A 12,801-nucleotide genomic window follows, 5' to 3' on the forward strand; every position below is an offset into this window, starting at 1 on the left:
CCGGGGGGGGAATCAATTTTCCCCCCCAGGGTGGACAAACCCTTTTTCCGGAAAAGTTTTTTTTTAACAGGGGGGGGCCCCTTTTTTTTCCGGGTTTCCCCCCTTTTTTTGGAAGGAAATTTTTTAAAAAAATTTTTGGGCAAAAGGGGAATTTTGGGGAACTCCCCCGGAGGGTGGCCCCCCCCCCCCCCCCCAGGGGGGTTCCTTGACCAGGGGCCCGTAAAACCCCCCCCCCCGGGTAAAAAAACCCCTAACCAAAAGGGCCCCCCTTTTCCCGGGGAATTTTTTTCCCGGGGGAAATTTGGCCCCCCCGGAAAATTTTTGGGGCCTGGGAAAAAGGGGGGGAGGTTTTTTTTTTTTTAACGGAAAAAAACGTTTTGGGGGTTTGGGAAAAAAGCCCCCCCCCCCCCCCCCCCCCCTTTCCCCTTCCGGCTTATTTGCTGGCCCGCCTCTTGTCTATGTCTTGCTTACCTGTCGACAGAAAAAAACCTGCGAATACAAGTTTCATACCGAATTTCAGTCCCACGAGCCCGAGTTCGACTACCTCAAGTCCCTTGAAATTGAGGAAAAGATCAATAAAATCAAGTGGTGCAGGAGACAAAATGCCTCCCACTACCTCCTCTCGACAAACGATAAGACGATCAAGCTATGGAAGGTGTTCGAGAAGTCGCTTAAGGTTGTCGCCGAGAACAACCTATCCCATGATTTGACGCCTGCAAGCGTAGCCGGCGGTGGAGGCGCACCTCGTGCCTTACCTCATACTCAGTTTCGCAGTCCCGCCGATCTCAAGCTACCCAGGCTTACCCATCACGACACAGTCGTTGCCGCCGTGCCTCGGAGAACATATGCCAATGCTCATGCGTACCACATCAACAGCATTTCCGTCAACAGCGATGGCGAGACTTTCATCAGCAGTGATGATTTGCGGATCAACCTATGGAATCTGAATATCCAAGACCAGAGCTTCAACATTGTGGACATCAAGCCGGCGAACATGGAGGAATTGACAGAGGTCATTACGGCCGCAGAGTTCCACCCTCTGAGCTGCAACTGGTTCATGTATGCCAGTTCTAAGGGCACAATCAAGCTGGCAGATATGCGCGAAAGGGCGTTGTGCGACCAGCACGCAAAGAGTACGTTGGATTTCGGTGAATTGTGTTTGAAGTGTTGTTTTTTTTATCTCTATTTACCGCTGATCATTGCTTACAATTCGTTCTTTTCTTCCCTGTACAGTGTTCGAACAAGAAGAAGACCCATCGTCCCGATCTTTCTTCTCTGAAATCATATCTTCCATCTCCGACGTTCGATTCTCCCACGACGGCCGGTATATCCTTTCTCGCGACTACTTGACGGTCAAGATTTGGGATGTCAACATGGAGCGGCAGCCAGTCAAGACGATCCCAATTCATGAACACCTCAGGCCGAGACTCTGCGACACATACGAAAATGACAGCATTTTTGACAAATTCGAGGTTGTATTCTCTGGAGACGCCAAGAACGTAATGACAGGAAGCTACAACAACAACTTCATGATCTACCCATCGGATCCCGACAAGGAGGTGGAGGTCGTCCTGCAAGCGGATAAGTCGGCGTTCAAGGCCAAGAAAGTTGGGGTGCCGACACCCATTAATTCGTCGACAAGTCCTACAGCTAACGGTGGTAAGAAGGGAAATTCACGGGCAGGAAGCCCGGCAGCGGCAGGCCAGGGCCAAAGGATGCGTAAAGAGACAGACGCCGACCAAATCGACTTCAACAAGAAGATTCTCCATATGAGCTGGCATCCGTTCGAGGACAGCATCGCCATCGCAGCAACCAACAACGTAAGTTATTGCCCCCCTAGTTCTTGACCGCATCCTCATCTGGGCCCTATCGATAGCTAACCATCTTTCCCACAGCTATTTGTCTTTTCCGCGTTGTAGGCAGAATGATGAAGGCAGGGGGATGGATGTGATTGGGATTCCCTTCACACAACTGCTGGGGCTATTATGCCTCTCGTTCCACAGTCTGACTGGGAGCATTCGCGGTTCTGGTTTGTTCGTGCTCGACTTGTCGAGGCCTGGGGCATGGTGGCGTCTTTAGGAAGAGCGAGACGGATAGCCGGGTTGAAAGATGGGGACACATATAGGTCAGGGATGCATTGGGAGGCAGTTTTGCGGGGAAAGTAGCAGTCATGAAGAGCTACGCCCGGTTTGGCACATCGACTTTTCCAAGATCCCATGAAGAAGGCAGGGCGGGCGTGAGGAACGAAGCGGAAGTGAAACAAAGGGCCCAGGGAGCCGCCAGCCTTGGACGATAAGGGGAGAGTAACTCGTATGTTAAATAACCATTATGTCCTTCTCGTTCCGTCCGCAGGGCAGAGCGCCGAGTGTCATGTCACGATGGGATGGATGTAAGCGCTTGATTCGGCATGGAATACCCACCAGTTCCCAGATGTTCCGCGCAGAACGTAGAAAGCAAAAGATACCAATATGAAAACATGACTAAGCGTAGGTTTTGGCTCAAAAAAAAATAAAAAAATAAATAAAAAAAAAGGAAAAAGGAAATAAACGAAAATACAACAGCAGTCTCATACCAGAGTTCGAGTTGGGATGAATTACAAACAAAGGTAAGTTGTCAACATGCCCCTCTTTTGTTTTGGTACAGTCCGATACTGGTTTGTTTATCAGCTTGACTTACGGACTGAGTGAGACTCGTCGGTGCCAACCCGTCCTCAAAGCCGTAATAATACTTCGAGTTGCAGAATTATCAGCCAGACATGAATACCAGTACTTGATTGAACATATGACTAACTCAATAAACCTACATAGTCGAGAAATAAAAACGTATATAAAGTGGATGTGGAAACGCCTGGACACGTGTTGACCCGAGGTCTCGAGCTAACAGCCAGGAGTACATTGTAGATGTTGGTGATGTTGATGCCAATTCGTTTGACGAAATATGTATAACTGTATCTTACGCTGTGTAGTGTATGTTAGCATGACGCTGTTCTGTCGGTACCATTTGTGCAGTGAACGCAGTGCCGCACAGGGGCCACGGCCGGCAAACAAAGACTCCCAACCTGGAACCTCCCAGTGACAATTCCGTCCAGGTGCTCAACAACCTCAACCATTCAACGCCAAATCTTGATTGCCAAAAGCACGAGCCGACGACCACCTTAATATTCAAGCATACGTTTCCTCGAATCACCGAATACAGCGCCTTCGTTCTCGAACAGCTCAGCCAGTACCACCACCAACACTCGAGCGCAACAACCGTAGCTTGGAAGGCTCAGCAGGACTCAAGCCCACAAGAACCCCAACGTCGAAGGCGCCGCAAACAAGACAAGAATCTCCGAGGCTCACACTGCCGGCCAAACGAATCGGCAATCTGGATCAAATTCCCTCCCGGTAGCGAGTGCATCAATCCGAATACCGTCTTTCTTCTCCAGAACGCCAGGTCAGCCAGCCAGCGGCGCGCACGCTCCCATCACCAGATGACAAAACCAACAAACAATACGCACAAGTGAACAAGTGAACGAACGAACGAACAAACGAACCCTCAACCTAAAATAATGTCGGACCAACACCACGCCCCTACCTCGCGCTCCAAGCCGCCCCCTCCCGGCGAGGAGGAAGCCTCGGCGGTGTTGAAGCTGGGCGAGTTTCAGGACGTGGACACGCTCACCCTCTCAGAGGCTTCCCTCGTCATCAACGCGCTCATGACCAAGCGTCGCAAGGACCGCAAGGACCGGAACGAGACGGACGTGCTGAACAAGACGCTCGACTACCTGGACGCGTTCGCGCGGTTCAAGCAGAAGGAGAACGTCGAGGCCGTGGAGAGATTGTTGAGCGCGCGTAAGGAGCTGACCAAGTTCGAGAGGGCGCAGATTGGTATGGTTGCCTAGTCAAAGGGAAGTGATACGATGCGACTGACTGACTCTTTTTGAAATTGGCTATCTAGGATCACTCTGTTGCGATAGTGCCGACGAGTGCAAGACGCTGATCCCCTCCCTGGCGGACAAGATCACCGACGATGAGCTACAAGAATTGCTGGACGAGATGGCCAAGCTCATGAGCACCTAGGAGGGCACACCTGAGAGAGTCATTTTGTAGGACAGCAATTGGTAATGCGGGTTGAGTTGCTTCTTTTGTTCCTGTCCTCTGTTTCTATCTGCTAAGATTTTTCTTTACGACACACTGCATAACTTGCTCGCCTGGGAGATGACCGAACAGGTGGGAAACCGGTGATTTTTTTACAAAAAAAATTAAAAGACTAAAGGGCCACCAAGCTGGATCATGGTTGTCAGGACTGGTTACGGAAAGGGGGAAAATGCATGGTTTGGCGTCTAAGGGCCGCTTTTTGATCAATAGACCATCTATCATTTCTTGTTTACCACGGTATTCCAGTCCTTCGCTCGGGTGATCCCATAGCAATCGGTTCTTTTCCAGGCAAGATGAGGGCCAGGACATTATCCTGGTGAGTCGGAGTAAGTGTCCTCCACGTCACCTGCGTCATTGATGTGCCTAGATTAATAGCCCGAATCAGTCATGAAGCTCGAGCATATCCCGTTTCTCCAAGAGCGTTTCGTGCTTGGAATTGCTTCTCTCGTGGAAGCTAATCGCGTTCTTCAGCGTCTCTTGTGTGGCAGGACGTTGTAGGCTCTCATGAAACCCGTCCGCTCACCGACTTCAGAATCAAGCCATCGTGTGTCCTTGCTCAGTCCAATGGAGTGCTCTAGTTGTTCGGGCCCCGGGTGTGTTGCGGTGGCCTCTCATTGCTTTCAAGCTCGGGGATTTCGTGCATGGGCTCGAACCTTTTGCCCCATCCACCCTGCTGGTACGCCTGGGTTGAGTCGAGTTCCGAAGCACTTCGCGATGGGTAGTTCGGGCTGGCCGGAGTGCTTGCACTATTGTGACTCGCTGGTGTCGACATGGTCGTCGCTCCGCTGAAACGGTGACTTTCATAGTCCATCGGCGAGCCTGGCCAGTTCGTGTTGGTTGGGGATCCCGAGCTTGTCGCGTCTAGAGTTTTGGTCAATATAGAAATCCCTGCTGGCCCACTGCGACTACGTTACGTCTGATGCTCGGGGGATGGAGTTCGCTTACCTCGTCCTCTGTACTCGCAAGGGATGGGTGTGGGAACCGGTTGGTAGCTTCCAAGCGGGAAATGGGAGCTAGACTGGGATACGTTCTTATTTTGTGCCGTTTCGGCTGGGTTGCTTCGGTCGGTTGGGCCCAGGAACGACGAAACGTTTGCAGTTTCCATGGCGTCCTTTTTCTCATCTTTCTTCGCGCGTCGTCGGCCCCACCACATACAAACTGAGATGGCGAAGAAGATGAAGGCCAGGGAGCAGCCTACTGCAATCCCCGCTATGGCGCCAGCTGAAAGTTCCTTGTGGACTACAATGGGCGGTGCATCGGGAGTGGCAGTGACCGTGGCGCTGGGGGTTGATGAAGCACTACTGATAGTGCTTGTCGAGGAAGTGTCGGAAGTCGTGCTTGTCCACGATGACTCTTTGTCAGATTCCGTGCTGGTAAAGGCAGAGGTAGAGGCAGTGGCAGTTTTTGTTATGGTAGTCGTGGCATCTTCACCACCAGGTTTATACCGATCAGGGCAGTCGACCATATCCGGGCGGCAGGGATCCATCGCACAACAGCCAGCATAGGGAATGCCCTGGGCCACGTTGCATGTGTACCATTGGTAACCCTTAGGGCAGTTTCCGCCATCCCTCTGAGCGACCAACGGGGCTGCTTCAGGGAGATGTACGTGAGGAGGCTTCCTGGACAAATCCAATGCCATGGCTTCGAGGTTCTTACTCGGTCGGGTGAGAGAGACTCGTCGTGCCTGGGAACCTGTCCAGAATGGATGGTGAGGAAGGCGTTTGGGTACAGAATAGTCCGAGGTTGAGTTCGAAGCCCGCGTTGGAAGGGGTGGCGACGGCGAAAGAGTGACAACTACAGCTGAGCTGAAATGGAAGGGAAGGAAGGTATCGGCTCGAGCAAGAAGAAAGTGGAATGGAGAGTTGAAGGAAAGGAAGAGGGGAGAGCAAACAGCAAGAGGGAGTAGCACTCGTAGATAGCGGTGGAGGGGCGAACCACCAAAGTGGAAAGAGCAAGCGACGGCAACCTGAGGAAGGAAACGACACTTGTATGTTTCCCCAGCCGCGGTCTCCCCACTGGTGCCCGGGAATCTGGGAGGGGTTCAGGGAGCGCAAATACCCCTTATGGTATGACTGTTGGGATGAAATAGGCTATGGACACTAAGTGGTAATTCGATATGTTCGTCAACTCCAACCCGGCCAACGAATCGAGATGTCTGGCCTCGTGCCTCATGTGATCTCGACGAAAAGAGAAGAAGGCTTCCAAGCCTGGCGGAACGCAAACCGAGGACACCCATGGCTGGCTGCCCGTTCGGAAACCCTCGTCTTACCTATCAGAACAGCAGATATGGCAAGGCCGTCAGGCGATGGTCGCTCGGTGAGCTGGCCGGTGCACAAGGATATACGCGGCCTTGCACGGGTGTAGCCTTGAGGCAGTTCCGTTCTTCTATTCGATTTCCAAGCGACACTTAGCCATCAAGCGACGGTGAACCCGATAATGTCGGTCTTGGTACCGCAGTCAAAATGTTTGCACAGCACTTTGCCTCTACACGCCATGTTGATATGGGGAGGTTGTCCGGTCCCTCGAGATCTGTGGTACAAGTGGTTCAATGTGAAGGTCATATGATAATAAGGCCTTCCAAGGTCCGAAATGGCGAATATCAGAAAGTCGTCTCGCTCCTGTCTGGTTAGATTTTGATGTATTTCACTCCAAGTAGGCCACGGCCTGTTTCGAGCGTCATATCTGAACCATCAGGGAAGTCTGGAAGCAAGCTTTTCTCTATACAATCATATATATCATGTCCAGACTCGTGAACAGGGCTATCAGTCAACCGCAAATTACGCGGGGCCCAACAAAATCGCATTGACAAAGTAAACAACATAAAAGGGGTATTTAGTCAACCTGTGGCTACCGTCCACTTTTGTCACTATAGCCATGCGACGCCTACAATTTCCTCAACTTAGGCATCGAGCTTCTCCAAAAGGAGCTTCGAGCCCTGGTTGCCCTTGGGGGCAGAGGTATCCTTGCCCTTCTTGGCCTTTGACTTCTCCTCCATCTCTTCCTTCTTCGACGCCGGAGCTTCAGTTGCGGCCTTGATAAGAGCCTTCTTGTTGGACTTGAGGGTCTTGAGGAGCTCCTTCTTCGACGAGAAGTCGGAAGCCTCGAGCATGGCTAGCACCGACCAAGAGCTAGGGCCGGTGGCCCATTGTACGATGTGGTCCTTGATGACGGGATAGAGAAGATCGGCGAAGTTGAGCGGGGGGTCGACCTTCTGGATGCTGCCCGTGGCCTTGTCAAACCGGCCGCCAGCAATCAGTGTCTTGAACATGCGACCACCGTGAATGGTTGTCGAGATGTGAGGGGGGAGGGCTTGGTAGGCATCCTTGGGCGCCTCAGCGTTGGGATCGCCACCAGCAGTAGAGGCAATAGCCTCCAACGCGGCCTTCTTATCTCCAGTCGCCGAAAGCAAAACATCAGTAACAAACTGGCAACCGAAAGAGGTGGCCACCAGGTCGGCGGGTGAGCTTGCGATGGCCGCAAGGAGCTGAGACGACATGGCCGTCACCAACTCCTTACGCCTAACCTCGGCGTCCTTCTTGCTGGTCTTGGTGCGGATCTCATGAATCTCCTTCAGAATCTCCAGGTCGGTGGCGTGGCTGGCAGGGAACAACGCTTTGGACATTCCCTCAAAGAGATATAATACCGTCGTGCGCGCGTTGAGGTCGTTAGCGAGAAAGATGACGTGCTCGGCATCCTTCTCTTCATTCTTACCAAGAATCTCGGAGAAGATCGTCTTAGACGTGAGGACAGTGTCATCAAGGAGATCGTAGGCGGCGAGGATGATCGCGTGCGCGTGATTGTCACCACTCATGAGCTGGTAGGTGTCCTTGTAGGCCTTGAGCAGCTGCTTACGGTCCTTGGCGGTTCCGTGCGCAAGGAGCAAACACACGAGGCGGGCGCCAGACTTGGTGAATGCCATGTTTTTGAGCAAGTCGCCGGTCTCATCCTCCTTAATAGTCTCAAAGAACTCCTTGAACTCTTCGCTTTCGGGGTTAAGGTTGAGGAAGTACTGCAACAGAGCGTCGTGGAGCATGGTGAAACCAGTCATTTTCTTTTGAATGAGGCCATTGGCCATGTCAAAAAGGTACTTCATTGCCGTTGTCCTCTTGCTGGGCTCGTCAGCCAAAATCTTGGAGAGATCGCCAGTGACCTCGGTACCCTTGGGTTGCCTAAACAGAGCAAACTCGGGACCGTACCACTCGCGAAGGAGGTTGGCCTTTTGCTCCTTGGTCACAACACCGCGGTAGACATCGTCCAGAATCCAGGAACCCTCAGCATGGTTGATGAGCTTGCGAACTTTGCCGTAAAACTCGGGGACGATGATGTCGCGGATCTCCTTGTCGTTCTGCACCAGAAGCTTGCCGATCAGGAACTTGGCATACCTGCTCTCGGCGAGCTGCGCATAGGTTCCTTGAAGCTCCTTCGCAATCTGCCTACGCTGAACCGGGGTGGCGTACTTGACGGCGGTCTGGACGGCACGGACAGCATCGTGCTTTAGGACAAAGTCCTTGATGCGGCCAGTTATGATGGTGAACAACTCCTCAACGAGCTGTTGGCGCTCCTCCTTAAGCACATGCGACTTGCGACGGAGCTTCTCCCACAGCTTCTTGGTACGGTGCACCTCATCGGCCAGTGGCTTCGCGTTCTTGCGTTCTTGGGCGAGTTGTTTTTGCTTGGCGTGCGCCTCCCTGGAGCTTGTGCCTGCGTTGTGTTAGTCAAAGAACAGAGCGAGGTTCGGTTATCATGGGGCATATATGGTAAAGCGAGGCAACGTACCAGACTTGGTCTCGTTGGAGCCATTGCCGGACTCATTGGGCGTGGATGTTGTGGTCTCTCCTGTGTGGAACTCGGCGTCTGAGCTTTCATCGGAGGATTCGTTGTCTTCGGCTTCGGCCTTGATGTGTTTCTTGCCAGAGGTGGTCTTTACTGCTTTTGTACGGCCATCCTCGTTATGCTTGCCGAACGCCTTTCTCTTTCCGCCGGCAGCGGCTGCTGAAGACGACTTGGTCGCCATTGATGCTATGCAATGTCTGTGTTGCTCCGGAATGTGAAGGATTGATCTAGGTATGGGGGGTTTGTGTTGATTTCGTACCGGGTGGGCGCTGGTTCAAAGGTAATGGTCGAGCAGGAATGGATGAAAGTGCAGGTATTCAGACGGGAATCCGAAACTTTGGAGTGCCCTGTATCTGAAGCCTCTGAATTGGAAATTCTGTAGCACGTTTCCGCTGAAAATTTCTGGATCCGCATCCTGGCATCTGCCGGGCGGTGAGGAGCTTTCCGGGGTTCTGTGGTGGGGCGACTGGATCGACACTGTCTAGAACTGTCCATTGATACAACAAGGAACCCAGGCAGGACCCCACCATAGATTGAGCCGCGCTCGCGTTTTGGAGTTTGGCCTGCACCTGACGCTACAGTCACTGCAGTGCCGTCTGGTTGCCCCTCCTCTTCTCTAGGTTAGTAAACGCCTGAAAGTCAACATTGCCAGCACCCATTTTTGGAAGGAGTCTTTCACGTTTTATGTCGTCCAACACACTGCAAACTTGAAAGACGCCCTACCGATTGGACATTATGGGCCGCGAAGAACAAATTGAAGAAAGGGAAGTCCTCGACTCCATCTTCCCAGATGAGATCCAAGGTTCGATTGTTCGCCCACATCGGTTGCCGTTCAGGCATGGGCCTGTCCTAACCCAAGCTCGACTCGTCTAGATATCTCCGATACCGAATACCGGATTACTATCACGCTGGACATTCCTGATGATGATGCCGAAGAAACACCAAGCATGGTACTTACCGTACGGTACCCCGAAGACTATCCCGACAAGCCACCTTTCCTTGAGCTTGCGTCCGCCCCAAATGCGCCGCCCCATCAGTACATAAACATTGCCGACGATCGGTTCCAGCTGCTCGAAGGTATCCAAGAGACAATTGAAGAGAATTTGGGGATGGCCATGATCTTTACTGTTGTATCGGCGTTGAAGGATGCTGCGGAGCAACTGGCAGTAGAGCGGAGGGACGCTGCTATCAAGGCGCAAGAGGAGGCCGCCCTTGCCGCGGAGCGCGAAGAGAACAAGAAGTTCCAGGGCACTCCCGTCAATCGCGAAACCTTTCTGAAGTGGAGGGAGAGCTTCTTGCAGGAACTGGAAGATCAGAGAATCAAGGAGGAAGAGGAAAAGGCGGCCGAGATGAAGAAGGCAAGGATAAAGGAGCCTGTCAAGCTCACGGGTAAACAACTCTGGGAGAGGGGCTTGGCTGGGAAGGGTGATGAGGACCTGGAAGGCGATGATGACGTCCCCGTGGAAGAGGTCCAGAAACTCACGGTTTAGGACCGTTAGACAAATCGTAAGCCCTCTATCACGTTCGCCAAAATTATCTAATTCTTGGCTGTAGGCTTTATTTCGCTCTAAGTATACACGTTACCTAACCCATGTGAAAACCAATCCTGAACATTACTTTTTTTCCCCTCTTAACCAGACTCCAGGATATGCCATAACAAGTTTGCATGAAAAAGACACCTCAGCTTAAGGTGGTATGGTTAGAAGACAAACGAGACGAAGCCAGTTGGGGCTATTTAACTCATCTCCTCATCTTCATCTTCCTCAACGTCTGTATCTTCCCAAACCTCATCTTCCTCAGCGCCAACGACACCAAGTTCACCCCTAATGGAGTCCAGCAATTCTTGTGCGTGTGCTCCAAGCCTTTCATCTTCGTACTCGATGGCCGCGTATGTCCGGAGGCATTGGGCAAGGTACTTGCGCGACAAGCGCCAGATATCTTGCCATGTCTCACCTTCGGGAGCTTGCAGTTCTCCGCTCTTGATTTTCTCGCCCAGAAGATATCTGCCGTAGCCACTTAGATACCAGACCTCCACAGCTTGGTCATCTTCAATGATCAAGCGCTCTGCTACGTCTATCGCCTTCTCCTCCATTCCAACCTCAATCAGCAGTCGGACCAAGCTCACCCGAGTAGGAAACTGTGGCACGTTGGGATCCTCGGGCTCAAGGAGTTCCCACAGTGCCATGCTCCGCCTCAAAGCCTCCTTGGCCTCGTCCACCCTTGTTTGGGAAATGCGAACATTGGCAACGGTTTGCCAGGTGTCGGCCAGCTCGGGTGCTAGCATTATGGCCTCGGTGATGAGAGCTTCGCATCGCTGCTCGGCGTCCTCTTCCCAGCTCAGATCGGTCATGTAAACCTCTGCCACGGCGCAGAGAATTGCCGCAAGTCGTCTCTTCTTTTCGGTAATGAGAAGCTCTTGCTGTTCCTTCCCGTGGGGCCTCTTCTCAAGCTCGTCGCTTAGAGTCTGGATCTGGAGGCGCAAAGCAGAGGCACCGCGATCGTACCAGGAAACGCTGTCTTGTCCGCCTTCTTCGCTGAGCTGCGCAAGCCACAAAAACTTTTCGGGGCCCCCAGCAACATCCTCGGGGAGTGTGCCGTCCTCATCTGTTTTGACTGCAGCAAAGAAGAACTCGCGGGCGGCTTCGATCTCGCCCAGCTCGACGTAAATATGGCCCAAGAGGGAAAGAGCGGCGCCAGCGAGTTTTCCGTCTTCGCCAATTGCCTTGTAGGCAGATTTTGCCGTCTTTGCCGCATTCTCAATGTCGCCAACCTCGAGCATCGCACTCGCATTGTTGAGCAGTTCTCTGGCGTTCACGTTGGACGGTTGAGCGGCGCCTCTAGCGCGAGCCTTCGCCTTGTCCTTCTGGGATTTGTTTTTCGGCTTCGTGGGCGCCATGTTTTCTGAAGGATCTAGTCGGTTCGAGGTAAAGAAGGAGTGGATGGAGGGTGAAATGGAGGTTTGTTGTTTACTACCAGCTTGCGGTCCTAGCGAAGTGACGGGATCATTGGCGTTAGGTTGTTTGGAACTGGAAATTTTGGGCTTATCGCAGTCCTCGATAAGAGAAATACCTACCCCACGATACTTACCGACGACTTACTATTACTTGTCGTCACTGCAGGAACAGGATTTCTTACACTGTGTACTGGGCCGGAAGCGACAGAGTCCCCACAATCCACGGGCGATCTGGGGCATGGATGTCGTCCGCGTACTGCGTAGACTGGTACCTACCCCATCCAATTAAAGTTACCCATCACACCAAGAACAGACTTCAATTCGCTCTGCGGGGGACGCTATTGAAGTCCCAAAAACTTGCTTCACAGTCTCCTTTTGCGGAAGTAGTGTACACAGATCTCTTTGTTTTTTCTCAAAACAAGTCCCTCCGCCAAACGTACTCTACACAATACAACCCATGATATAGCATTTCACCCACAAAGCCCCCTTCTGGGCCAGCTGGCTTACGAAAAGGATTTCCCAACGGTATTTGAGTACTTAAAAGATATAAACGTTCTTCTTTCTCGATCTTTCAGTTGAAGCGTACAGAAAGTTGATGTATTGCTAATTACTCAGGTTTAGGGAGACTTGCCGAACGAAATATATGAGATGAGAAATTCGGAACATGGATTGCCTCCCCCGCTCTACGCAACACACTATGTACAGGCGATACACTACTTGGAAAACTGTGCTCCATGCTTAATTCCCCCGATAGTTTCCATTCAAGACCTCTGAATACCCTCAATTTGTTCCCTATCAAGGCAGGTATGCTGAACGATTGATCTACTGTACCTTGGCAACGTGCATAGGACGCCCTCGCACACCACAACAATATGA

The 12,801-nt window shown here is 52.1% G+C and overlaps 6 protein-coding genes across 6 annotated transcripts; 3 read left to right on the plus strand and 3 right to left on the minus strand.

Moving 5' to 3' along the window:
* Positions 1-481: 481 nt before the first annotated feature.
* Positions 482-1,919, plus strand: NEUTE1DRAFT_142725 (protein phosphatase 2A regulatory B subunit; the record flags this gene model as incomplete). The annotated part of the gene is made up of 3 exons (XM_009858202.1): positions 482-1,133; positions 1,234-1,820; positions 1,896-1,919. Coding segments are annotated over 3 exons (1,263 nt in total), but the record flags the coding sequence as incomplete, so codon positions are not given.
* A 557-nt stretch (positions 1,920-2,476) lies between these two features.
* Positions 2,477-4,061, plus strand: NEUTE1DRAFT_114768 (uncharacterized protein; the record flags this gene model as incomplete). The annotated part of the gene is made up of 6 exons (XM_009858203.1): positions 2,477-2,486; positions 2,562-2,605; position 2,966; positions 3,009-3,435; positions 3,511-3,869; positions 3,940-4,061. The coding sequence occupies 6 exons, from the start codon at positions 2,477-2,479 to the stop codon at positions 4,059-4,061; spliced, it is 963 nt and encodes a 320-aa protein (XP_009856505.1).
* A 652-nt stretch (positions 4,062-4,713) lies between these two features.
* NEUTE1DRAFT_114769 (uncharacterized protein) lies at positions 4,714-5,778 on the minus strand (the record flags this gene model as incomplete). Its single annotated transcript, XM_009858204.1, has 2 exons — positions 4,714-5,000; positions 5,085-5,778. 2 exons carry the CDS (start codon positions 5,776-5,778, stop codon positions 4,714-4,716), a joined length of 981 nt encoding a protein of 326 aa, XP_009856506.1.
* Positions 5,779-6,760: 982 nt separating this feature from the next.
* Positions 6,761-9,153, minus strand: NEUTE1DRAFT_150323 (uncharacterized protein; the record flags this gene model as incomplete). The annotated part of the gene is made up of 2 exons (XM_009858205.1): positions 6,761-8,840; positions 8,916-9,153. The coding sequence occupies 2 exons, from the start codon at positions 9,151-9,153 to the stop codon at positions 7,039-7,041; spliced, it is 2,040 nt and encodes a 679-aa protein (XP_009856507.1).
* Positions 9,154-9,620: 467 nt separating this feature from the next.
* Positions 9,621-10,561, plus strand: NEUTE1DRAFT_72951 (uncharacterized protein; the record flags this gene model as incomplete). Its single annotated transcript, XM_009858206.1, has 2 exons — positions 9,621-9,774; positions 9,846-10,561. 2 exons carry the CDS (start codon positions 9,708-9,710, stop codon positions 10,460-10,462), a joined length of 684 nt encoding a protein of 227 aa, XP_009856508.1.
* A 189-nt stretch (positions 10,562-10,750) lies between these two features.
* Positions 10,751-11,868, minus strand: NEUTE1DRAFT_72956 (uncharacterized protein; the record flags this gene model as incomplete). Its single annotated transcript, XM_009858207.1, has 1 exon — positions 10,751-11,868. A coding segment is annotated over one exon (1,116 nt), but the record flags the coding sequence as incomplete, so codon positions are not given.
* Positions 11,869-12,801: the final 933 nt, after the last annotated feature.

Source organism: Neurospora tetrasperma (genome assembly GCF_000213175.1).
Source record: "Neurospora tetrasperma FGSC 2508 unplaced genomic scaffold NEUTE1scaffold_81, whole genome shotgun sequence".
Lineage (NCBI taxonomy): Eukaryota > Fungi > Ascomycota > Sordariomycetes > Sordariales > Sordariaceae > Neurospora > Neurospora tetrasperma.